General features: G+C 42.5%; 1 protein-coding gene across 6 annotated transcripts in view; it reads left to right on the top strand.

Moving 5' to 3' along the window:
* Positions 1 to 27,824, top strand: part of MAGI2 (membrane associated guanylate kinase, WW and PDZ domain containing 2) — a 1,241,136-nt gene that overhangs the window by 700,940 nt on the left and 512,372 nt on the right. For all 6 annotated transcript variants that reach the window (XM_090041911.1, XM_090041915.1, XM_090041916.1 and 3 more), the window contains exon 3: positions 21,914 to 22,033. In XM_090041911.1, the coding sequence (XP_089898037.1) occupies positions 21,914 to 22,033 (120 nt within the window). The remainder of the gene's footprint in view (positions 1 to 21,913; positions 22,034 to 27,824) is intronic.

The raw sequence follows: 27,824 nt of genomic DNA on the forward strand, positions 1-27,824 counted from the left end.
CAAAACATACTTAACTAAAGTCAGAAAATTTATCTTCAGATATTGTATATAAGATATATATTATCCAGTATGTTGAGTGAGATACGGATATTAATAAATAGCTCTGTGGAGTGTAAAGAATACTTCATCTTCTCTCTGCACATTCCAATTTGCAAATGAATCAAACTTCTCAGCTGATAGTTGGAAACTAGGGGCACTTTTACACATGCTCCAGTGCATACTGATTCTGATCAGATTGCCCCAGCATGCTGCATCTTCTTCTGCATTCAGTGTCCCCACATTTCAAAATGGTGGCAGGGATACTTTAATTGAATCTTGTTTGACAAGCTTTAGTTAAAGTGGCCTCACCAGCATTTTGAAACATGGGGACGCTGAACACAGGAGATGCTGTAGGCATTTTAATTAGAGCTGCTCTTGAGAGCTGCTCTAATTAAAACAGCCACCCCCCCACCCCACCTCCACCTGGGAGCATGTGTACAGATGCCCTAAAATCATCAATTCCCACTGTCCCTCCCAAATAGAAACTTCAGAGAGTACAGTCATCTGATAGCAGTTTACTGTAATTACATCTTCTTCAGAAGTAATTCAGTATAGTTATAAGGAAATACAATTTAATTAGATATACTTAGATCATGGGAAAGTAGGACTGGAAGGAATCTCATGAGGTCATGATGTCTAGGTTCTTGCTCAAGGCTGCATCATCCCTGATTAAACCATCCCAGCCATGTGTCTAACTAACCCGCTCTTGAAAACTTCCAAGGATGGAGATTCCACAGTTTCTCTAGGTAGCTTGTTCCAATGTTGGACCGTCATCATAGTCAGAAATTTCTTTCTAATCTCCTAAATTTCCTCCTAAATTCTCCTGGTTGAAGCTTAAGGCATTACTCCTACTCCTGCCCCTATGGTCATGGAGCAAAGCCCATCCCCATTCCCTCTGTAATTACCCTTCTGGTATCTAAAGACTGTTCTCAAATCTCCCCTTCTCTTCTCCAAAATAAATGACCCTAGTTTTTCGAGCTTTCCCACCTAAGTCTTACTGCCTAGGCAATGGAATCCTTCCAAACTGTCCACAACCTTCTTAAAAGTGTAGGTTCCAAAACTGGACACAATATTTCAGATGAGGCCTGACCAGTGCTAAATGGAGTAGAAGGATCATTTCCATTGATTGATATAACACATATTTACATTATATAATTCAGTATAAATTATAATATATAATTGTATTAGATATACAAGATGTTAAATGAGAGGGAGAGAAATACACTATGGTAAATTTATTCAATTTCCTTTAATTTGCTTTGTTATTGTCCAGCATACAACAAATGCAAGAGCTGGTTCTTGGAATCTGAATGGAGTAAGTGGATAAATAAGCCCATTCCTAGTTATTACAGTCCTGGTCATCGCAGACTTGATTATTGAATTCAGTATATAGAAACAAAGCCACGTGTTCATAACAGTTTCAACGCATATGAAATTCAGGTCACCCTGACTACATCACCAGGTACTCTTCTTCTCCACTATAGAATGCAGAGTAAATACCAAATCTCTGTGCTGGTATTAAAAGCTATCAGTCAGCTTGTCCCAAACTGCCTTCTCTATGATTAGGGACAGATATTCAAAAATCCTGAGCCTGAATTGATTCAATCTTTGCAGATTAGTCTAACCTGGCTAGGCTTAACCGATTTGTAACTGCACAGACATCCCAGAAATGCAGGAACATGCCTGCAGTGGCTCAGGCCAGCATCTAGGGGTCACTAGAGCAGCCCTCCTGTCCCTTCCACAGCCGTGAGCTGGAGTTGGAGGGTGCGGATGGGCATGTGGTCAGACCCTAGCAGGAAGCTCTGATTAGCCTAGCAGGGAATTGATAACAGTGTTTATCACCTCCTAACTCAGTGTTTATCACCCCATTGTGTGAGTTCCTGCCAAATTATATAAGGACTGAATTAAGCACAGGCTCAGACCTGGATGTTCAATTTAAACTTTTACTGTTTCACAAAGTCATAAACTAAGGAGGTCGGTTGGTTCACGAGGTTCCCAAATCAGGCCCTTGCTTTCTAACCCGAAGGCTAGGTGTGGCTGCCCGATTCAGTAGTCTCAGAACTGGTCAACAGCTCATTTAAAAGGAGTCCCTTATCTTTTTTTAGACAAAAGATACAAAACTGTCCACACGCGAAGAGTGAGGCATCTAACATAACTTTACTATTACTTATATACGATAACACTTTCTAATTTTTACTTCTATTGGTTACTAGTTAACCCATCTATATTATAATATCAGGTGATACGCTCTTTATTATAATTTTTATGCTTCTTATCTTAATTTCTAATGACCTTAAATATAACATTTTCCAGACTCTGCTTGACCTTAAATATATCATTTTCTAGACTCTGCTTGCATAATATGTGGTTATCTTTCGTCATTGCGGTTTAGCCATGCGGTTTCCTGTTTTAACAATATAAGCTGTTTGCTTGCAATTTTTATCATTGTCAGCATTTCTATTCAAGGGTCAGATGGTGATCACCAGAATGTCAGTCGCTGACTTCTCAACCTCATTGAAGCATTCTAGGAGTTTTAGTGCATTGTTCTTGATGCTAGGCCTTGCTTAGCATAAGCACTATCTCACACCCATAAGAACAGAGGGACATTACCTGTTGGGACCATAGCCAGCATGTAATCTGCTAACTAATACACAGACACCTCCTCAGCAAGGCAGAGGGAAGGGGGGAATTCCTGCTTAGCAGGGAGTGGTGAGGGGGAGCAGGGAAGTATCCATAATCTGTGCTGAAGAGGCAGTCAGGGAGCAGAGTGGAGGGGGGGGCAGCACTGCTGTGGAGCAGAGAGCCCCACCCAGCCCAGAGAGCATGCCAGGATGCTCACGGTATCTGGTGTAGTTTAAACCAGCAAAGGGTCTGGAATAGACATTGCATAAACCGGTTTGAGCCAAATCAGTTAAGTCTGATACTGCATTCAAACAGGTTTATGTGCACTGGACTTCTGTTGTGTTACAGGTTTAAACCAATTTCTGATCACTTAAACCAGGTTGTCTAATGTCTGTCCCTATAGCTATAACCTCCCATAACAGTTATGTTTCACTGGAACAATGAAATGATCCATTAATTGGAGCACGTGACGGCTTCATGAAACAGATTTGTTCATGGATGCTGGACCTAGATTTTGGAATTCAGTTCTGTAAGAGAGAAAAATGAGCAGGAGCCTCACTGCTGTCAGAATTAAGTGCAAAACTCACTTCTTTGCTTTATCATATTATTTTCTCTCTCTTTTTAGAAATTAAATCTAAGCTTATTTGTTCTATCCGCAGAAGGACCATTTTTTTTAATCATCCTTTTTATATTTCTACTTGGAATTATTCCAAATCCCCCAAATCATCAGCAAGCATTCTCATGCTTGTGAATATCACACAAAATAGTGGCTTTTCTGCAAATTATTTATGCACATTGCTATTGATGAACACATTTTTGTTAATGTGAGTTAAGTAGAGAAAGGATTTTATCTAGTGACTCAAGAACTCTGTGTTTCAGATAGTATTATTCTTTTTTAAATGTTGTAACATGAAAATTAAGCAGGTTTTAAAATAATAAATTTCTTCTTTGAAATTACCTAATACAGTAGAAGTGCCTTAGGAACTTGATTTTCAAAATAGAGTGCTATATATTTTCTGAATCAAATGGAAAAAATGCTTAGAATATCAAATATTGTATATGCATGGATTTTACTATATAAGCTCATTATCCAGCCCAGTCATTTTGCACATGAAAAATATTGTTGCTAAAGAAAAGCATCAGAAAAGCTGGGTACCAAAATATATATTAAATATTCAGGAGTCTAAATTATTAGGAAATAGACTCAATCCTGAACTTTACAGTGGAACATAATGAGGTAAAAAGAGCACAAGAAGCATTTTTCATCATACAAGTAGTCAAAGAAAACATGTGGCTATCACAGAAGAATGTACAAAGCTAATGATCTAGTAGAGGGCTGTCCCAATGAAGGGTTAAACTTGGCCTCCAAGCTCCCAGTCAGTGCAGAGGATAGGGACCCATGCAGTGGAGCAGGATGGGGGAGTCGCACAGGACATCAGGGGGCCACATATCACAATGTTCTGCCTGTTCAGCATCCTGTCTGTGAGGTGTGTGGCTAGAGGACCTGTGGCCCCTGTCCATTCAGAAGTTGGACTGCCCTGATACAGTGGTGGAACACATTATCATGAGGGTCTGGCCCATGTAGAACAGGATTTATTCAAAAGAGCAGCAGAGTACCCCCTGTAGTGTGGTGCATTCTTCCACCATGACAGATTCTGCCCTGAATTGATAGGATCCCTTGCTGAAAAACATAGCTGCCATATGCTTCTGCTCATCTTTGCTCCGCTGGCTTGTTGGTGCCCAGGTAGTGTCCTGTACTACATACTTTCAATGAATTGTAATGATAGTTGCATCATCTCTTCCCTTAAAAAGTATATTAACTCAGACATTCAAAGAATTAGTTTAGCATACAGTTGCACATGTTCAACTAGCAGCGTAGCATCAGAGGTTAACTCTTCATGCAATCCATTTAGAACACACTCTTCCATTGTCATTATGTAGAATGACCTTATCATAATAACCTATATGTATTACATACCCTCTGCTGGTCTTGCTTTTAAAAACCATTCAACTCTTTTTAAATATTGGAGAAAACAGATTATAACATGAAATATCAAGTAATATTGGTATAGTGTTGTGACACTATAAAGCGTTATGGGCCAAATTTTGATATCCTTATTTAAGCTGAACAATTACTCCATTTCACAAATTATGCAGCTGAAGTACATCTGTCTTGGAAGTGCATTTGGGTATCAATATTCAGCTCTGTGTAAGTGGTGTTATTTATTATCACTGCCCTTCTAGCATGCCTTAAGTTTACTGCCACTGTGTGTGTCAGGTCTGGACATGTTCATAAATTCTTTATGGCAGAGTGCTCTAGCTGTTCTGTACAATTGGTTGATCAGAATACGGAACGGCTTCACTGCTGTAGAAGCAATTGCAACTCTACCTAAGACACTGGAGTTGTATTGCTATAGCCAGCTGAGATTAGGCCTCCAAGATTATAGAAAGTTCAGGAAGCGTAGCATACAAATAGCAAAATGTTATAAGATGTCTGGTTATTTTTAGTGAATCTGTTTCAAATTTCACTTACTATAGTGGTCATGGCATACTTCTATCTTGTTATGCAAAAGCTGTCTGTCCATTACAGAGGAAATCTTTTCAACGTTGCATTCATGCAGAGACACATAGATCACAAGTAGAAACAGCAAGAGTGATAGTGCAGAGACAAAGGTATTTTTCCCACTGTGCTATCTTGCTCTGTCTAGCACGTCTAGACATGTTGATAGCCTGCTGCCTAGAGTGTCCTTGTTACCTCCCGAGGAGAGCTGCAAAAGTCAAAGACGTAACCAAAAAAGTCTTTCTTTCACCACAAATCTCAAATCACATCCTTTTTAGGCCGCTCTAAAAATAGGAAGCATTTTTCACATAATTAGCACATATTTTTAACGTTATTAGAAAAAAACAGCATCTCTTTCTAGATCTCATTAGCAGCACACTTCCAGAAAAAAATACATGCCCACTTTTGCATTCTCTGGCTTCTTAAATTGGGCCTAATCCTGAAATAGTTACTTCTGTATATGTGGCTTTATTTTCCTGTATAGTCCTTTTGGGTAAAATGAGCTTAAAGATAGACATGGGACTAGAAGGCTGGGTGCTGTAGCCAGCTGTGGCCAGTGATGCCTAAACTTCGAAAAGAGGTCAGGATTACCCACTCCATAGCTCAGTGGGAGCTAACCCTTTTGGCAGGAGCGCTGTAAATTAGCCCTGTACCCTGCCTGAGTGCTACACTGATTGCTTTCTGCTGCCTCCTCTGCTGTACTGCTTTCAGCTCCCTGTCTGTTCCACAGCTCTGCCTACTGCTTCCTGCCTTATTTGCTGCTGTAGTGCTTGTGCTCCATGATGTGCTGTGCGCCGCACGTGCAGGCTTCCCATGCCACTTACAGCACATGTGGCCTATCTCTTCCTCTGCAAATCTTTGTCTCAGTGACTCAGAATCCAAGGAAGAGATGTACTCAATGGCTTTAAAGCAGGAAAAATAATCATGAAAAAAATATTTTGTTAATAGATTTTCTAAATGCCAGTCTCCTATATGCAGCTTCTCATCATTACTTTCTCTCACCTACCCATCCTTAACATTGGATCATGGTATTTTAGCTTTAGATTAACCCTGAAAAAAGAACCAAGAGTGGGAAATATAAGGGCAAGTGTTTGCTAGGGTCTTAATAGGTGTTATGAAGGAAATCCCAGTGTCTTACAGAGCTTTCTAGGTAGCTTCAAATCATACCTTAAAGAACCTTTTGAGACAACAATCTGGAATTAGAAAAATTATTAAGTAACTTCTTTTCTTTTCACCCGTTTCAGTTCCTGATCACTGAAAGGTCTGTTCTTTCAGGCAGTGAGCTACTTAGCCTCTGTGTTGACTGGTCCATTAAATGCCAGACTGCCCCCAATTTCTTAGTCCAAGTTATTTCAAGAATTGAGTGGAATATATTTTCTGTGTTGTATATCTCTATAATCTGCACTAACAAATGAAATTCAGATTTTTTCATAAGCATCTTCTGCAATCTTCTATATGTGAGTTGACATAGGGTATTCAAACTTCTCTGTTATTATCTTTTAACTGTAATGTTCACAGATAACACCTTAAAAGGTACTCTTGGCAAAGATAATGAAAAAAAGATTTTTCATTTGCTCAGAAGCTATGATGACAATGAACATTTAATAGATAGGTTTAATGCTAAGTCAAAGTCACTTTTAAAAGTAAATATTCTGCAGAGAAAGTGAAGAATTCACCACCAGTAAGAAACTAACCTAATTCACATCACAGTAACTAATTAATGTTGAAAATAGTTTTTCATCTGCCACAAGAAGACATCATGATACTACAGTGTGTTGGATCCTCAGCTGGTTGTATCTTGACCCCGTATATTTTAGGCAAAGTCAGAGGACAACGCCCTCAGAATTCTACCCCAGGCCGTATCCTGGATTTTCTCTCTTACTTTGTTACTTCCTCTCCACTATTATTGCCAGTTTCAATGTGCTTTGAGAAAACACAGGATTTCTCCAACAGTGTGTCATTAAAAAATAAAAGGCCTAACAACCACTATCACCGTCATTTCTATCCCTGGATGTTACTATGTAGCTCAGCTTCAGTAAGTCCATTTTTAGAATGCAAGTTGTTTGGACTGGGACTACCTTTCTAGTCATGCATACTGAACAGTGCCAAGCAGCTTATGTAAAAAACAAATTATAAAAAAGTAAAACCCAGATTTTTAAAAATAGGAATATTGGATATATTTAGAATCAAAAAAGAGATTTCTAAAATGCATATCTGGAGTTTAATAATCCTGTTTACTAGTAGACACTAGTTCACCCACTAACTCATCAGGCACAGAAGGCTTGCCTAGAATTCTTAAAAATTGAAGAGGTTTCTTTTTATCTATTCAGATAAACAGAGGCTGAAAAGATTTCTTGATTTATAAACTCATTTCTTAAGAAGGAGCACCTATCCGTTACTCTAAGAACTTCCTGATACTTAAAACATAGAAATAGGTAGGCGTGGCAGAATGTGATCATTATTTTTTAATAATTTGGATGGATAATATCGATGTTTATTTTTAACAATTAATATTTCAATTTTATATTAAATTAGCAGCGTAAAGATCTTCTGCCCCCAAGATGGCAAAACAAACAACAACAACAAAAAGACCAAGAAAACACCAAAACTTGTATCTTTTCTAACTGAAGTCTTTCTCTCCATGTACCAGTCTCACCAGTAGGCTGCTTTGCCTTTTTTACTGTCTCTCATTTCTCTGCAGCTGAGTTGTCCCACTCAGGCATCAGGAACTCCCCACTGCTGTTTTGTATGGGTTCCTCCCAGGCTGCTGCTTCTGGTCCTTCTGGAATACTCCCTCTCCTCCCCGCAGGCTTCAGGTAGAGGGTTAAGTAGCCTGTTATCTCCTTCTAGCCATCTGCCAGTCACCTGTGAACGAGCAGCTAATTACTTAATTGATAAGTCATTAGGCCCTCTATACTCTGGCCCAGGACTCCCTTCTGTTTTTCCCCTCTCTTTTCGATTATTAAGGATGGAAATATTTGTTTCATGAGTCTATGTGTGTGAGGTGAAATTAACATTTATGGACACTCTAAGAACTTCCTGATACTTAAAACATGGAAATAGGTAGGCGTGGCAGAATGTGATCATTATTCTTGTGAAAGGCCAGTACTATTTACAAAACAGAGTATCTTCTGTTTATGAAATCGCACACAATTTAACCCAAATTAGGTCTTGATCTGTGATAAGAGTTGGTAGGAGCTAGTTAAAAAGTAGGAGACATTTAACAAAACTCTAATTGAATTCTTTTGCCTTTCTATATGAGATCTCTTATTGGAGGAGTTTGGAGTAGAAGAAAAATTGAAGTTACCCATGTTCCAAAAGTCCCCATCTCCCATCCGGTTCCTTGATCAGCATATTCTCTGGTGTCATCTCAAGTCCAGAAACTTTTTGGCATTATTTTCTAAGTAAAATGTAGACTAAATTGTGATTGGCATGATAAGATATTGTAGGTTTTCAGCGTAACAAGTACTGAAATGTACATGGTCCCTGTAGACCACTTTGGGCAATCATGCCTTTAAGTGCTTCACTTGGGAATGAAAGTTTTTACAGCCTGTTGAACCAATTTTTCACTATCAGATTAAACCAATGCCCACCAAAGTCAATCGAAAAATCCCCCCCATTCTGAGTTCATACTAGATGAGGCTCACTTGATACATCCCTGATGGAAATAGGTAACTGTTACATAGGGTATGAAGAACTGAATCTTTTTTTTTATAGATTAATCACATCACCAACTACTCAAGCACAGCCATATTTGCGGTGGACCATAGCAGCTGTTTAAATACAGCACAGCATCATTTTGCAGAAGTGTTTCAGATTATTTGCAATAGGAAAAGAAGCACCAACTGCTGCATATCATTTCTGCTTTCTCTCTATGGAATACAAAGTGTTACATCTAATGGTGTGATTTTCTAGCTCAGCAATTGCTAAGTGCCTGGTTTTGTTTAATTCTGTAACGTTTAGACTGTCCCTGTTAATGGGGTTTGGAATGATTAACCCTAAGCTCTCATTCAGAAATACTGGTGTCAGCAAACTGCTTATTAATGGCATATGAAACTATTAACCCTGAACACCATTTTCAGAAATTTTGGAGTCATCCCGTTGCTGCCCAAATTATTTATTTAAAAGAATATGCTGGAGAAATTGTGGGTTGAGGAAACAACACAGCAATGACTTTCTTAGCCTGGAAAAGTGCAGGCTCAGGGGTGATCTGATGGCCACCTATAAGTTTATCAGGGTGACCACCAGTTTCTGGGGGAATGTTTGTTCACCAGAGCGCCCCAAGGTATGACAAGGTCGAACGTTTATAAACTACTGCAAGACCATTTCAGGCTGGACATAAGGAAAATTTTCTTTACTGTCTGAGCCCCCAAGGTCTGGAACAGTCTGCCATTGGAGGTGGTTCAAACACCTACATTGAACACCTTCAAGAGTAAATTGGATGCTTATCTTGCTGGGATCCTATGACCCCAGCTGACTTCCTGCCCTTTGGGCAGGGGGCTGGACTCGATGATCTCCCGAGGTCCCTTCCAGCCCTGATGTCTATGAAATCTATGACTCAGAAAGATGAAAAAAAACTTTTGCTTTTTCTGACCCCTTGGCAGGAAGGGGTTTATGGCATTCTGCTTTATGCTGTTATGAAGAGGAGCGTCATAAGGACTTGGGGCTTTCTGCCTTGTAGTACATCTAAAATCACTTTAGTTGAAAATGATTTTCAGTGTTCTCTCCAGCTGGGAATTCAGTAGAACAAGACAAATGTGGTGTTTCACTGCTTTATCTGTTAAGTAAATGGACAAAATAGGTATAATTTCCCATATAGTTCTGTTCCTTACAGTAATATTATCCCTGAGTAATTTAGCAAACAAACAAATGAGCTAATTAAGCATGGTTGAAATTTTCTTAGGCAAAACATATACAAGGTCATACCAAGTGCTGAAGTTTATTAAAGATTATCTGTTTGTTTCTGTGAAAGGGATCCCTTCAGCCATCTTAATGTATGACAGCCTGCCATACTACTTTCCATAGCAAGCTTTTGTACAATGCAAAATTACAGAACCAATTAACTCTGAGTACTTGTCTAACCATAGGCTCTTATATACTTGCAAGATTTTAACAGTTTAATAAATCTTCATGCTGAACAAAGAATATTGCATTTTCCTTAAGATTCTAGATTTACTAAAATATTCTTCCATATACTTGGAAAATTAATCTAGGAATATTTTGTTGTATAACCAGGGTTATAAATTTTTACCAAACCTCTTGATTAGTCTGTAAGTTCTTTGGGGCAGGACTGGCCTGCTGCTTTGTGGTTGTGCAGTACAATAAGGGACCATATACCTATAAATTTCTTCACATTCAAAAAGCTAAATAAAAATATAGGAAACTGAAAGATTAATTTTAGTGCAAAGTACAGATATTCAAAAAGCCCAAGTCTGAATCAGTTTAATCTTTGCAGATTAGCCTGACTTGCATAGGTTGAACCAGCAAGTAAATGAATAGACATTCACTTTTGATTCCAGAAATGCAGGCACATGCCCACAGTGGCTTAGGCCAGAAGCCAGGGGGTGCTAGAGCAAGCCCTTGGCTGGAGGAAAGCTCAGTTGAGGGGAAAGCTGGGAGGCGGGGGACAGGGCATGGCCAGGCCCAGGCAGGCTGAGTATGATTGGGGAAGGGTTTAAACCTCTACCCTGGCCTGCAGGGTCTCCAGACGGGGTGTGCCTGGAGGAGGAAGGGGGATGCAGTCCCTACCAGGCATTTTCCACACACACACACCCTATCACCACTTGAGTGGCAAGGGATGTCTCCAGCCCAGCAGCAGCCTGAAGAAAACAGAGGGCTGGAGGAGGGTTTAATTCCCCCCAATCTTCCCACTGTCCCATGGACATGGACCCCAGTAGGGTGTGCCAGGCTGGGGCACAGCAGCTCCTGTCAGGCATTTAGCCCCACTTGCCACTCGAGTGGCAGGGTGCATTGCCAGCTCTGGCAGCAGCCTGAAGTGAAAGGGAGGACAAGGGGGTTTAATTCCACCACCCCGCCGGTCCCACCAGCATGGACCTCAGCCAGGGTCTGCCAGGAAGGAGTGCAGCAACCCTTGTCCCCACTCACTGCTCAAGTAGTGGGGGGCATGGCCAGTCCCAGTAGTAGCCTGGAGCAAACAGGGCTCACTTCAGGTTGCTGCTGGGGCTGGCCATGCTCACTACCACTCAAGTGGAGAGTGGAGCAAAATGCCTGACAGGGGCTACTGTGCCCCTACCAGATAGACCCAGGATGGGGTCCCCCCAGGGGGGAGAGGGGAGGGAGGAATAAACCCCTTTGCCTTAGGGGGCCATGCCAGGCCAGCATCTGACCAGACCGCAAGCCCTGCCTTGCTTTGGCCCCGGCAAAGGGGCAGGGCCATCCTTATTTTCTGAAGCAGACAGCACAGCCCAGGGCTGCAAAGCATGCTGAGGGACTCTGATTTAATTTAAACCAGGAAGGGGTCTGGGATAGCAGTTCCATAAACTATTTTGACTTCAATCAGTTTTGGCCATTTTGAAACTGGTTTACATGCACTGAACTTCTATTCTGTTACAGGTTTAAACCAGTTTCTGATCACTTAAACCAGTTTATGTGTAACTTCTTTCCCTAGCTTAGTTGTGTGTCTGATCAAATATTTATTATCTTCTGTTCAACAATAGTCATCTACTAAATATATAGAATGTACTCAGATACCCAGAGCCTTGTCCATGTAGCTTCTGCACACCTTTGTGTAAAGTTTGTGGGTCAGGTATGGAGCATTCAGAGACTCAAGCTTTTATCTTGTACAGGAACACTGCAGATGTGATATTATCCTTGTAATGCTGCCAAAGATTGTAAGACATGGGTTATTTACCATGCAAGGATGAAATGTTCTTGAAAAATATGTCTATTGTATTGCAAGTAGAACATCTTGTAGTATTTATTATCCTTCTGCAACAGTAGTTCTCCTCTTTTAAGCTACTATTAATTTTCCTACCTTGACACTTAAATAAATCTGATTTGTCTCTTTCACTGTGTAAGAGGTAAAATGGAACCCAATAGAAGAGACCATTCAGGTAGCAGATTTTCAGGTACTTAAAATAGTAGTCAAGTGTAGACTAATTCAGCCCAACAATTGCAGAATACTGAAGTGTTTGTATGAAGTAAATTGTTACACACAGTCTTATAAATGAAGTGTTTAAAGACCACAGCTGGATGCTAAGCTAAGCAAAAAAACGCACGTAAGTGCACTAGACATTCCACCAAGACTCCTTCATTTGAAAACCGGACAATGAATCTTCAGTGTTCTAACTTTATTCTGCTAGCCGGACAGGTATAGTAGGTTTGCCACAACTGTCAGTGATAAACACAGAGCTCATTCGTGACACGTAGGGGGTGCACATGGGTGTACGTGCACCCCCTAAGTGTGGCAGAGCACCCACTACAAAAAAAAGGCGCCGCTGACACTGCTAGTGGCAGCTGTGGCCGGTCGCCACTTGCCAACCCCCGCCCTGCCACCAACACTGCCAGTGGTGTTTGCAGGTGGTCCATGATTGCTGCTGGCCACCACTGTTGGTGGCATCTGTGAGTGGTCTCTGACTACTGATTGGCACTTTCCACCCACCTTCCCCCGCTGCTGCAAGTGCTATGGCTGCCAGCAGCAGCTCCACACACCACTGCCAGCACTGTCACCACATGCCGGAGCTCACCATGCCCCCGCCACCACGGGGGGCACATGACACTCATGACAAAGCTTATATTTCATATGATTAAAGCTGTTGCTTCTTGGCTTGCAGATGTATGTACATGATATATTAAAAAATACTGCACTGCCATAGGACAAAAATGGCAGTAAATATTTCTTCAATATCCAGTCTAATCTGTACAGCGCAGTGCAATACTACATGAAGAATTTAAGTTTTGCCTTAACAAGTCAGCTCAGAGACTAGAAGATAAGTTAGCAGTGGCTGCTTTACAGGACTGGTTGTCCTGAGAAGAAGACTGCTGGGACTGTTTGTGTATTGTGCTTTAAAGACTTATTCAATAAAGTGCTTAAAGAGCCTTGGGAGTAGTTTCAGTATTGAAGCATCTAATTCTCTTTGTGAAGCTGGGCCATAGTGACTGCATTTCTTAAAGGATAAAGTTACATGTTATACTTTAATGATATTAAATATGTGGAATGTTAAGTGTTACATTTAGAACATGCTGTAAGCAATTGTGTGTTAAGGGTTAGTACCATTTCTTGCCTTCACAGCTCTGATTTGCTACTAGAGGGTTGATGAGCAGGACCATGACTAGGGGCCAAAACATCTGGGCTTTATCTGTGCTCTCTGTTGGGGATGGAATAGAAGGGACAGGGGAGGCTAGGGACTGGAAGAAGTGGATCCTGAGATGCTGGAAAACTGAAGATCACTTGTTTTATCTCTATGGAGCAGACTGAAGTTACCCAAACAGGAGTTAGGTAGTATGGCCCACAATTAACCCTTGCCTAAACTGACAATCAAGCTCAGGCTGCGTCCACATGTGAACATCTGGTTCCCCGAGGAATGCCTATGCCACATGCCCTCTGGCATGTGGCAAGGTACTCTGGCAGTGGTAGCGGAGGCTGGGGCCAGCACTGGGATGGCCCAAGCAGCCTTACCTAGCCACCGGGCAGTTCCGGGCAGCCTGGCTCTGCTTTTGAGTGGTACACGCTGCCTGTGCATGTGCCACTCTGCTTTTTTTTTTTCCCACAGGTTTTTTTGACCCTAGATATCCAGGTGTCAAAAAGACCCTCCACACTGCTCCCTTGCAGCATGGAGAACAACTCATTGTGTGGTATGTGTTTGGACACACCCTGAGAGGGCACTTATAAGTTGGCAAGTTTTAACATGTGGACACTCACATTTGCAAAATTGCAAATGCCTCTAATGTAGATGGCTCATTGTGGCCTTCCTTCCCTGTCTGCCTCACCAGTGGCATGTTATCCGTAAGTCAAATGTTGTAAGTACAGTAGTTTTCTCTGGGAGTCACCAAACTTGCCTTCAAAAGAAGCAGTCTGCAAAGGGCATAGGTCTTCTGAAAACTTTTCACCACCAGGCTTAGCAGTTTCAGACTTACAGCAAGAGCACCCATCTGATCTTTCAATAACTCTTATGACAGGACAAGAGAGGAAGTCTCTCAGGTCGCTGGGTCCCAGATTATTTAAAGCTTTAAAGATTGCATTAATTGCATTTATGGTGAATAGGTAGCCAGTGCAGAGCAGACAAGTCTAATCTGCCATACTATTGTATTGGAAATATAGTGGAATATGGCAAGATATCCTAGTAGTTGCTTGGTGGTTATATCACCCAGCAAGGATTAATTTGTCATGAGCAGTATTGGAACTAAAAAAATAGAGGCTGTCCGAATAATAATGGAACCCTCTCTGAATTATATCCTTCTCCTTGTTTTTAAACTCTACGTGCATGGCAACATATCCTGCTAAATCCACTTAGATTTTTTATTCTGCATTTGGTCAACTGATTTTTTTACACTTTGCTTATTAGAGCACAAAACGTGGGCTTTGCTTCAGACTAAGCTAGTAGGGTATAATTAGCTTTTGTGAAGGTTTCCATCAGTCAGACTGTAAAACAGTTTTCAAAAATTGATTAAAGCAGAATAGCACTGGAAAAACAAACTGCAACTGAACGAAGCTTTCCTGAGTAAATACATATTGACCCACACATTTCAGAACTGAAGACAATCCCAGCACTGGGCATGGAAGAAACAGATTGAAGAACAGATTGAACACTTTCAAAGAATGCTTTCAACTGCAAGTTTGAAGGCCAGATTCTGTTCAGGGCTGGTGTAATTTCCCTTCCTCCCCAGCGGAAATTATTGAACTGAAGGCAGTGAAATGACTCTCTGAAACTATGGTAAAAGAGGCATCATTCCCAATAGCTTAAGTGCACAATCCTACAGTTGTCATAAATATCCCTCATGCATATTTGTCTTGCTGTCTTTGATCCTCCTAGGACTGAAAGAACCAAGTTCTTTTGTTAAGGAATTGGAATCCTACATTTTTTCCTTGTTACCATAGTAACAAAATGGTAGCTGGCCTCTTCGTAATGTTTAGCTTATTATTATTATAGAGTGAATTCAGGCAGTAGCAACCAATTCCTGTTAAGGTTTGTTTCTCTATAAGGACAAATATTCTGTGTTTACAAAAAAATGAGCAAGAAGTTAATATGAACAGACTGCTTAAAATGCTGCCCCTGCCATAGTATAATATTAACACAGCACTTAGAATAAATTATAAGATATGTTTTTTTTAATCCATGGATACTCAAGGGTTTGTTCATAGGCCTTGATTATTCCCTTATGCCAGAAAAAGAAAAGAGAAAATCCATTGAGGTTAGTGTTGTTACTTCAGTATAATAATAATATAAGAAGAGAATTGGATCTATTTCGTGATGTGCAGAATGTATGTAAATAAACCTGTGCCCCAGTCCTCAGGGATGCCAGACACTGACCACTGAGGGTGTCTGTACATTGATGCCTTCTTAGTAGAACACATTGGAGCAGACTCAATTAATCACTATAGCATAATTGCAGTGTCATGTGTATAAGCCCCCACGGCTATAAAAATGGTTGCTGAGGTGCTTTAACTAAAGCTCATTACATGAGCTTTAGTTAAAGTGTCCTGAAGCAATTTTTAAATGTGCGGAGGCTTATACATGTGACACTGCTGTGTTTTAATTAGAGCAGTTCTCTCGGAACCACTCTAATTAAAATGTGCCCTGCCTCAACACCCCAGCTTGAATTTATCCTAAGCATTGTATTAATCTAAGGAAAAATGCCACTTTTTTTTAATGGCCACAGGAATGTAGGCACTCAGTCTTATGTCCTATTTAAAAGACAGTACCTCTAGCCACAGAATTTCTGTAAAAATGTTATCGTGGAGTTAGACTAGTAGGGCGTGTCCACACAAGCAAGCACATGCCCCTTGCCCCGCCACAAACCCCTTTGAGGTGGGACAACAAGCATGTGCGGGAACAAAAAAATGTTCCCCACAATGAGAAAATTAGATTCCTGGATATCCAGGGGTCTAAAAAAAAGCAAAGTGTAAAAAACCAGGGCGGGGCACGATTAGGGACCATGCCCTGAGGCAACCAGAGGCTGGGTCCTCCATAGAGATGCTCTGGCTGCCAGAGCATCTTTATGGTTGCCCCTCACCCTGGTGCTGAAACACATGGCTGGCCAGGGGGATGAAAGAGGGGGCAGGGGACTGACCAGTAAGGGGGCAGGGGGATGAAAGAGGAGGCAAGGGACTGAGGGGGGGACTTCCACCAGCCCCACCCACTCCCCCAGCCCCACTCCCCCCACCAGCCCCCCCTAGGTCCCCCTCCCCCTGCTGGGGCTGGCCCCTGCCCCCACCAGCCCCCCCGAGGTCCCTGCCCCCTGATCTGGTTGTCCTCATCCCCCCAAGACCCCCACCTCATAGTTTTAAAAAAACAACAAAAACCCTGGCACTTACCTCCAGTCTGGCACCTTTTGGCTGCTGGGGACCCCAGTGGCCCCGGCCCCAGCCCCAGCTGTCCTGCCCCTGTGCTCTCCCGTGCTGTCTGGTGGGGCTCTGCCAGAAGCCCCTGAAGCCCCCCACCCCTGCTTCTAAGGTAAGCGGAGGCTTTTTTTTCCCCATTTTTTGGGGGGGTTTTCTGGGTTTTTTTAAAGTGATGGTGCATAGGGTTGTGGGGGCCTAGGGTGCAAGCTGGGGGGGGCCAGGCTGGGAGGGGCAGTCACTGCATCTGGGGGAGCAGGGGGCGGGGTTGGGTAGGGCAGCCATTGGGGGGGCTGCAAGAATTTGTGAGGGGTGGAGCAGCAATTGGGGGGGCTGGGGTGGGGCATGTGGGCCTTTCAAGGGGAAGGTGGCCCCTGTGAGGGCCATTTGGCCCTGGTTGGGGGGGCTGTACCCCTTGCATGGGGGAATGAATCCCCTGTTGTGGGGCTGAATCCCCTGTTGGGGGTTTGCACCCCTTGTCTGAGGGTTGAACCCCCTGTTGGGGGGGAATACCCCTTGTGTGGGGGCTGAACCCCTTGTTGGGGGGGCTGTTCCCTCTGTTGGGGGCCCGTAACCCTTGTTTGGGGGTTGAATCCCCTGTTGGGGGCCCGTATCCCTTGTGAGAGGGCTGAACCCCCTGTTGGGGGGGCCAAACCCCTTGTGTGGAGGCCATCGCCCTGTGGCAGTGCAGCAGAACATGTATCCATAAATTCATGAAACATGTATTTAGAGTTCACTTTATTATTATGAGAAGAGGCTTGCTTTAACACTGTAAGTTATATCAATAAAACATTGTCCAACTGATCGCTCTCTCCGTCTCACTCTCTCTCTCTCTCTCTCTCCGGTCTTTTGTTTACTTGTAGAGAAATATGGATTTGGGGGTATTTTACAGAATGACTTTGGTATTTTTTTTATCAGGGATTTTTCAGTTTTCCAATAGGGAACACCAGAATTCCTGCTAGGGAGGCCAGTGGCAAGACCCTGGCTGCTCGGTGCTAACACCTTTGACCCAGCTGTGGCTGACCTCCAAATGGGGCCAGGAGGACATGCTTTGACAGTTCAAAACAGGCCACCACACCTAGAACATCTTCCAGGTGATAGCTGGCCAGGTGGCTGGGCAGGGGGCATAAATGGCAGTAGTGTTGCACAAAGGCTAACCCTGCAACCGCAGTCCACTGGAAGCTGGCCCAGAGGGGCAGATGCCTCTAGTGGCTCTGCAGTCCCCATCTGAGTCTGGCAGGTGCACAGCAGGTCACCAGCCAGGCAGCAGCCCCCACTGCCAGACTGCTGCAGTGGGTAGAGCATGCAGGGAACTCTCAAGGCTGCTTCAGCAGTCCAGCTGGCACAAGGGGTAGTGTCCAGTGTCCACAGGTACCAGTTGGCTGGGCCACAGAAACTCCTGAGAGCTAGTAGCCAAGGCAGCTTTTTATACTGCTGGGGCCAGGACTGGGCAGCTTTTTATACTGCTGGGGACAGCATAGGTGCTGGCCCAGGCTCTAGCTCACCCTGGCTGAAGATCTGGGAGGAGCCAGGCAGGGTTATTTTGCCCCAAGTGGCACAATGTGCTCCACAACAAAGCACATGTCCGAGCACCTGCGCTGAAGCAAAAAGGCCCAGCTCAAATTTGCACTGTTTCTATTTGAGCTGCTGCAAGTGCATGTGCTTGCATGTGTGGACACGCACGTACTGTCTGAGGTGAAAAAGTGGTAAATATTAAGGAGTGGAGTAGAAGATAAGAGCCATGCTTTGTGGACAGTAATGGGAAAGAGATTACAGTCTTTGGTCCATACACAGAAGGAAGCGAGGGCTTTGCTCTCTGGCCTCCAGTTTAGAAAATAGGTTCACAGTCTATTAGGAAGTGAATAGATTTTTCTTGGGGATAATAAAAATGTTTAAGAATTTTTTTTATTTTAACAGGAAGGAAGGAAGGATGACAGAAATTCTGTATTGCTGAACTCTGGTTTTTTTTTGGGGGGAGGGTTGTAAAAATAGCACTCTATGTTTGGGTTTTTTATAACTTCAGATGTGTTTTTATCTCAACTCAGTCTTCTTTCATGCCCACCAAGAATATTTTTATTTAAGGAACAACAAATTTAATCTTTGTAGATATCATATCATTATCATTACCCTACTTATTCCAAGAAAAAGTCTAGATAAAAGGCAACCTTATTGGCTAAAGTATATATACTCAAAGTAGGGTCATTACAAGGGATCCTCATTTTCCCTGATAAGAAGTTGTGAATTCTCTGATAAAAAATTGCAACTTCTCTGATAAAACCCCCAAAATCTGTGATTAAAATGGAAGGCACCCCACTCCTCCCCACATCCTCCCCACCCCCCAGCCCTACTGGTGCCCCTCACATCCTCACCCACAGCACCTTGGCCCTGCTCATGCCCCTCACTTCCCTCACAGCTACCTGTCCCCTCAGCCCTTCCAGAGGGGGCCCCTAGCTGCAAGGGCTATGGGGCCAGGAACCGAGTTCTGCAGACTATGGCCCCAGCAAGAGGTGACTACTGCTGCAGTGGAACAAAACCCAGCTCCCTGCCTGCTGCCTTCCTGCTGCAGGTTTGGGGGTGGGGGCAGCTCCCCACCACTACGTGCATTCCCAGGTAAGAGGGGGGGACCTGTGCCTCCAAGATGTGCGTGTAGGGTGGGGACAGAGCGGGCTACCTGCTATGGGCTCCTGCCCTGCTGCCCTCCCCTGGGGCCTCTGCAGCCCAGTGGGTGTGACCCAGTTCTGCAGAGAACAGTGGGGCCATGCAGGATGCTTGCCACTGTCAGCTCCATGCTGCCATGGTGATGCATCCCCATGCAGCAGCAAGGGTGGTGATAACGGGTCCCCTCACTGCCACCGCATGCTCAGGGAACCCGTCGCCAGGGCAGCACAGAGCTCATAGTGGCAAGCATGGGTGACTGTTGCCCCCCCATGACCAGTCCCGCTGACTGGGGAGGTTGTCCCCCTGTGGCTGATCACACAATGGCCGATTGTGATGCTGCAGCCCCTCTTCCGGGAGCGGCTGAGGCTGCTTCTGGGAGCAGCTGCAGTGATCAGCTGGTGCTTGCAGGGGGGCACCAGTGCACCTGCCTGCCCCTCCTGCCAATCACCTAAGTGGTCAGTGTGGCCAGTCAGGGGGTGCACCAGTGCTCTCAGGGGGTGCATGTGCACCCCCATTCACCCCCTACATATCGCAACTGGCAGAAAACAGCTTTTCTGCATGGCTCTGCTGTGCCCTGAAGCGCTGGATAGAACCCTTTGGGCTGTGGAGGCCCCAGGGGATGGAAGCAGGGCAGAAGCCCAAGCCCACAGCAGGCAGCCTGCCCCATCCCAGCTCCATGCACAGATCTGGGGGGCACAGTTGACCCCTACCCTCTGGGAGTGTGCACCACAGCAAGGGGATGACCAGACTCCCCCACCACCTGGAGAAGCCACCCGTAGCCCCATCCTGCCCTCCGCTGGGGCCCTGCAGCCGCAGATTGTGGCCTCGGGCCCCAAGCCCCACACACCACCTGGGTGGGCAGCAAACCCAGCCCCAGCCCTGCCTAACTCCCTCCCTCTGTTCCCTTCCTCCCCCCCAACTTAGCTGTGGGAGCTGCTCTCCAGGCTGCCTGGCATCCATGTGCCCATGTGGGCACATACATGCACATGGCACCTCCCGCTTGATCGCCCTCCTCCCACTCCCTCCCAGCCCTTGCAGACTGGAACTCTGCCCGACTGCAGAAAGCTGTTTCCAAAACAGCAAAATACATAGGTTTCTCTTGCAAAATGAGAAATGTGTGGTTTCCTCCAGCAAAGGGGAAAATCCATGTTTTGTTTTGTTTTTTGTCAGAACCAGAAAACTCAGAAAGTGCTACTAGTGTCAATAGTCTTTAGAGTTAATATACCCCATAGAACACAGTGCACAGGTTTCTGTCACTGTGTATCTACGGGTGCTGTCATGTGTTTAAAGTAACACTAAGTGCAATTAAAACAAGCAGAAGTACATTTAAGCAGCCTAGCAAGTGTTACATGCACTTGTGGCTTTGCAAAATTGTTCCCTTTCAGGTGAAAGTTTTCTCTTAATACATACTGACTTTAAATGATCACTACATCCCAAAGACTTCTAACTGTTGCAAGTGAACGTGCAAAATGGCCTAACTGGTACTAACTTTAATAGATCACAACAGTCTAGTAATTTGCAACTGTTGCACATGAGCACGTGATAAGGTCGTATTTTGAGCCCTGACTCTTCCTAGTCAAACCTGTGCATTTCCTGAACCTGTGAAGACTCAGGATGATGTTATACACAGGTGTCTCCCAACACAAGAGCTCATGGTCAGATAGGGGCTTTACTGTTTGGTCACTTAATGAAGAACAGTTCTTTCTTTCTTCATGACAAATCCTACGTTTGAATGATGATTAACATTCTTCTGTAGAGCTCAGGACAGCTGAGATGGACATTCTTCTCTTCTACATTTCCTGCACTTTTGTGCATAGAAAATCTTGGGGTCAAATGTATCCATATTGAGTAACCTTAAAAAATATTCCATCAATCCATCGTAGTTATGAGTATTCCTGTCTGTCCATTTTCTAGATGTGGGATTTCACTTTGACACATCTCCCTCCCCTAAGAGCAATGCAAACATATTGAAAGAGATTCAGGTATAAATACCATGAGCACCCTAACGTCCTTAAATTTGCCACCTAACTATAACAGAGTTTTCATTTTGAATGTTGATGGTAGAGTAGAATCAAAACAAGAATTAAAATCAGAAGCACCTTAAAATCTGAAGTTACAGATTTGTTGCTTCATGTAGTAAATATATATTGTTAAAATGTATCCTGTTCACAGAAACGACAATAAATAAAAATTGTATTTAGCAGAAGCAGACTTTGACACTGTAAATATTAAAACTAAATGACTGCTACTTTTTATCTGAAACCACAGCAGATGTGGTATTCATAAATACATATAATGAAAACTAATATTACATTCAAGTGTTTGGCCTCAGTAATAGCTTCTCTAACAGCACAAAAATCAGAGTAATATAATAGTTTCATTAGCCAGAACTTTGTAATCTGGGACCTAGAACATCTGGCCCTGGATTCCAAACCGGTCTGATGCACCTCTGTTAGAGTCTGCATTTAACTGCAGCTAATGTGCTTGACAATGTGCTTTTTTTCTTTCATTATCAGGCACCACAAGGCCACATAAGGAGGGGGAGGTCCCTGGTGTGGACTATATTTTCATCACTGTTGAAGATTTTATGGAGTTGGAGAAAAGCGGTGCTCTCCTAGAAAGTGGAACATATGAAGGTAAGTACATTTTTAATGTTAAATCTGCTGTATGTTTTCATTATGTTTTCCAGTTTAATCGAATTGCATTAGGACATCCCATTACAAATGTGTCATTGCTACCATTATCTGAAATTAATGAAGAGCCAGATGGCAATTGTAAAAATATTTTTCTATGTAAAAGCTAAATGCAGATGGGTTCATTGTAATTTTAATACATCACACTGGCTGCAAGAGACACTGAGAGCAAAACTAAAACTAGCATTCATATTAGGCATGCAGCTTGACAGGATAATATGTTGCATTTGTATGAAAGAAATGTTGGTTCATTATGCTAAGTACCTGAGGCAAGTTAGATAAAGTTCAGACAAATAATTGCTTATTTTGCACACTGACAGGACAGAGCCAACTCTTCAGTGAAAACCATGGTTGCCTGGTTTCCCCTTATACAATATTGATGTCCCTGTAAATTGCAGAGTACATTGGAGGCTGAGAAAGCACTTTTTAAGTAAGGCAGGAAGGCTCTATAATGTCATGTCTGAATGTTTTTAAAGTTATTTAAAATTATTAATTAATGTTTACATTTGACCAATAGATAGGGACTGGCCATGATTTCTGTAGTAGCAAATGTATTTGTATATAAAGCAGTGTTCCTCAAGGAGAAAAGCTAATTCATCTGATCACAAACCTGTTCCACAATATAACCATCCCTAAAGTCAAACTATTGTGAATCAAAGGTCAGTTGTATTCTCTGGAACTGTAATGTTGTCAGAAGGTGCATCAAAAAGTAAATACTTGTGTAAACACTGCATTTCTTAGAAGTATACCAAGATTTAATAACAGAAGTAAAAGTAGCTTGCTATAGCTGTAGTCTAAATTGTAAGCAAACCTAAAAACATTGTCATTGTTAAAGATGTGGTCACTATTTGCAAGGACTTCTGCCTGGGAAGATCCATTTGCAGCATATGTAGGGTGTCCAGTTTTCCCTGGTTTCAAAATGAGACACCCTGCTTTCTGGCTGCTCAGCTGTATCTGAGCTCCAGCCTCAGCTGAGTGCACTGGATAGTGAGGGTGTTGTGTATGTTGGGAGAAAGGCTGGGATGGAGGGTCCCACAGAAAACAAAGGAAAAGCAATCATATGACCAAACAGCAGGATGCCTAAGTGTTTAAAACAGGACTAGCCTGGTGAGACTGAAATGTATGGTCACCCTAAGGAAATGGGCCAATCTTTTGTACCATGTGAAATGAATTGCAATAGACTTCTTGTCCTGATTTTGTCCCTATCAGGAAAAACATCTCAGGATTAATAAGGAGTTGTTCACACCAAAGAAAATCATTAGCAGTGTTATAAATAGCAGGAAGGAATCTAATCCTCTCACCTAATCAGCACAGAGTACCCACTGGAAAGTAAATACATTTTGATAAAGGGTTCAATCAATACACAAATTGTAGCAAAGAAGAGTTCCCATTAAAGGTCAAATCATTGGAAAAATGTATCTTTTCTTCCTCTCTTCTTTTTCATCAGTCTGACATCTATAGAGGTAACTTTTGTAAACAATAACACAAAGGTAATACCACAACATTGCGTTCATCAAATGCTCATTGAATATTGAGCTATTCTTGCAGGTATTTTAATGTTACATTAGCTGTTGAGACTTGTGTTAAAGTTGCATAAGTTTAGCATGGGTCTGTCACTGACAATGTAATTTCACTAGTTTATAGCAAAACTGTAGAGAATGACTTGCTTGTTTAAATTAATTCACAATACTCTTGCTTCCCTGGAGGGGTAGGGAGAAGCTTTTTTAATACAAGCTAGCAGAGGCTGAGTGGACAAGCAAGGTGAAATGTTGTGAATTAGTTGGTTGGGAGCTCTGTGTAACTGCTGAGAATGCAGCTGAATAAGGGCCAAAGTTGTGACCACACAGTATCTCATATACTATTCCTTGACTGTAGAAGTGACAACAAGCTCATCAAAGTGAACAATTCAAAAAACAAAGGTTTGCTCAGCAGTAGGATGCTGTTGAGACTCACTGGCTATAGTCTTCCCTGCAGTAGTATAACAAAGGAGGGGGCAGAAGTGAGTGGGACACAAGTGCAAGGTGCCAACCCCAGTGGGGAGTGAAAATATAGAAGCATCTGTGCTGCCCGCCCAGCCTCTGCTGTGCTGACAGCAGCACAAGCAGTGACTGTCCCATGTGGTACTGCTGCCCAGGGCACTCAGGCATCATGTTATGCCTCTGCTCCTCTGTTCAATACAGTTTTGTTGGAGTTGACGATTTATTATTTTTTCTATTACAGTAATGGCCAGAGGCTCCAGTTATGCTTCATTGTGCTACATTCTGTACAAGCAAATAATGCAACCTGACCCCTTCCCTATATAACATAAAATCTGAGAGTGCAATTTTATACAATCTCAAAATGGTACCATAATATCTGCCATTTTCTTCTGAGCCACACATTGCTCTGTTCATTGCAGGTAAAAAGATCTGAATTCCATTTTCACAGCTGAGTGAAGACCCATGTGGCCAAAAGATGTTAAAAATGGCAGCCATTAATTCCTAGATGATGCTAAATTTGGTATTACATGCACAGATCATTGAGACACAAAAACAAATGAAGTATTGTGGATGAGTAAAAAGGCAAACTGTGTGTGTGCCTATGTGTGTGTGCTCTGCTCTTTGCCTTTCAAATGGAAAGGCCTGCCTCAGTACCTTGTCAACATCCTGATCTGTCAAGACCTGTTTAGAGACTGTGTTCATGGATCAGTGATTTGATAGACCTTTCCCATCTCCTTGTTATGTCGACACAACAGTCTAGTCTTTACAGTAGGTCCACAGACTTAAAATCCTTCTGAAAAGCATGTTGTAAAAATGTTTGCATGTATAAATAGAAAGGTAACCGCATAGCTTTCTTCCATATCACAAATGTTATATAATTGAAGGTTATTGGTTATAAGACTTCATTATAAAATATAAGCATAAAAGGATTTGAGGTACAGTGTATTTAGTCTGTAAACAGCTTTTTTAGACATGGTATATATAAGAGCGGTCCTAGGAATGACAAACAGTGTCCAGGATATAGTTATTAATTCATTTTTATTATAGAAATGAATGTATATTGCTGAGAACCTGAAAAAGCATAAAAAATATCCATTACAAATATATTATGTATAGAAGAAATGACTTTATATAAAAAGGATTTAAGCCTTGTAGAGAGAAAAAATACAAGCATAGGAAGACTTGTTCATAGCTGTGGGAGGAGAACGTGATGGAATGCTTAATAAATCAACTAAGTTAATTTAGCCACACAACTCTGTCTAGCATATTGTATCCAATATTAGTCTCTTTTTCCACCTTCCTAAGAGAGACCATATCCATAAAAGCAATGCCATTATGCATCTAGCCTGCCATAAAGTAAAAGAAAAGTCTGCAAGAAGTAATCATTTTAGTGGCTGTGCTACTTGTACCACAGAAATCTGCTTTTTATCATTTGATGGGTTATTCACACAGTCCAAAATTTGATCTTTCTTATCTCTATGCAGGGTAAAATTTTAATTGAAGTCAATGGAAAAATCCCATTGATTTAAAAAGGGTCTTTTAGTGTCTACACAAGACACTAACTGCGCAACAGCCTAATAATACTGCGCAGTAGCACATCACAGCGCAAAGAATGCTAATATGCTACTGCGCACTATAATTAGGGTACTGTGCAGCAGGGCCACTAAAAAGGCATGTACCAGCACCAGTTACAGCACATTAATTTAGTCCTTGATTATACAAATACTAGACTTAACACGCAGTAACTATGGCGCATTGATGAACTTTTAGACGTGCCGAAGGGGTCAGGATTTAATTCATTCTATTCGACTGTTTGAGTATTGGTTGGCAGTAGTGTAAGCATTAGTTAGAATGGCTCTTTTAATCCAGAACTCCGGAATAAATGGATGTACTTGAAATAAGAGGGCTGTATATTTACTTTAAGGTAAGCCTTGTACTTAAATGCTTTAATGAAATCCCAGTTTGCCATTTTTCTCCCTAGAAATGGTTGTAAAATAATGGTTGGCATCTTTGTGTTTGTAGCACTATGGAAACATTCTTGTGATTGTACCTTTCTATGTATATGCTTACTGGCAACACTTTTTTAAAGAGGGGCAGCAAGTTCCAATGAACACAGTGCTTCCTTAGTGCCCAGGAGGTATTATGCCATGCAGAGAGAAGGCTAGAACCTACATCTCCTACTTCCCAGCCAACCTTAGGTATTATCCAGACTTCTCCAGCCTTCCTGTTGAGGCTGCCCTACCACATCTCTCATTTAACAGTCAGTCAAAATGGACAGAGAGCAATGGGGAAGTTTCTGCCTCACTGGGAGATGAAGGTCCCAGCTAGAATCCAGGGCCCTATCCTGTCCAGGGCAGTGTCCATCTTACTGAGCCTCACCCCTGCTTTCTTCTTTTCCTCCCTTCCTTCCCTCCCTTGCATGCTGAGTAGGCCAGCTTAGAGGGGAAGGCTGGAGATGGTCTGTGTAATTCCTAGCCTGTGGCATGGTGGTTAGGAGAATGCTAGGGAGCAGGAGATACAGGTTCAAATCCCTTGGCAAGGAGAGCTTAGGACCTGTGTCTCCTACTCCTTAAGCTAAGCTATAGGGCTACAACATACAGGGCCCATCTCATCTTCTTCTGCCAGTGTCTAATACCTGCAAGTTATAAGGATTGCCTAGCTGCAATTTCAGGAGTCATCTAGCTCATACATATACTGGCCTGGCCTGAACACAACCCTGCTCAATGGCTGTGTACATAATTGTGTACTGAGAGCTGAATCATAAACTGAGTTACAGCACTGTGCCATTTAGGTGTGTAAAGTACAATCAGATTCAGCCCCAAATGTCTTCATGCCCTACCAGTCCCCAGGCATGATTATTCTTCTGCAGAGGTACGAGTCATTTTACTTTTTGCTTCAGGTACCATCTTATTAGTAGCTCTATATTTTAACTGCTATCAAGATTTTAAAATTGGCATTGTGAGTTCTCCCATATGAGAGCAAGGATATTTATTATTATATTGTAATAATAAATATTATATAAATAGTTGGCAACCTCCTCAGCACCTTAATTTTTAAATGATGGGTTAAAAAAATAAATCAAGATTTGACCCAATAATTGTATTTATACAGCACCCCCTTTCTATTATAGTGCTTGGAATGCTACACAGAAGAACTAAAAGCAGTACAAGATTATAAAATACAAACAAACACAAACACGTTGAAGAATTAAAATGGGAAGTAAATGGGATGAAAGGTTAGATATATATTGACACAGGTATAACAAAGGCCATTCCAAAGCCAACTTTTTAACAAGGGTGTACCATATTGGAAAGCAAGGAGGAATGAAACAAGACATTGCAGGAGAGATCAAGATCTATACTAAATGAAACCACCAAAGCAGTAATCTAGCAGTCGTTTCTTAGTTTAGACCCAGCTGTGTTTAGAACCATAGGAAAGAGGGCTGGAAGGGACCTCACAAGGTCATCTAGTCCAGACCCCTGCTCAAGGCAGGATCATCCTTGGTTAAAGCATTTCAGTCATAATGTCTGTCCAGCCTGCTCTTGAAAATTTCCAGGGATGAAGAGTCCACAGCTATTCTAAATAGCCTGTTTCAATGACTGACCACCCTCATAGTAAAAAATTCCTAATCTCCAGCCTAAATTTCCCAAACTGCAGCTTGAGGCCATTGCTTCATTGAGTCCTTTCCCTCACATCTACAGAGAGAAGCCCACCCCCATCCTTTCTATAATCATTAAAGTGAATTTACCTTGCAT

Source organism: Crocodylus siamensis, chromosome 4, assembly GCF_052110815.1.
Source record: "Crocodylus siamensis isolate JL-2025a chromosome 4, ASM5211081v1, whole genome shotgun sequence".
NCBI classification, from domain to species: Eukaryota; Metazoa; Chordata; order Crocodylia; family Crocodylidae; genus Crocodylus; species Crocodylus siamensis.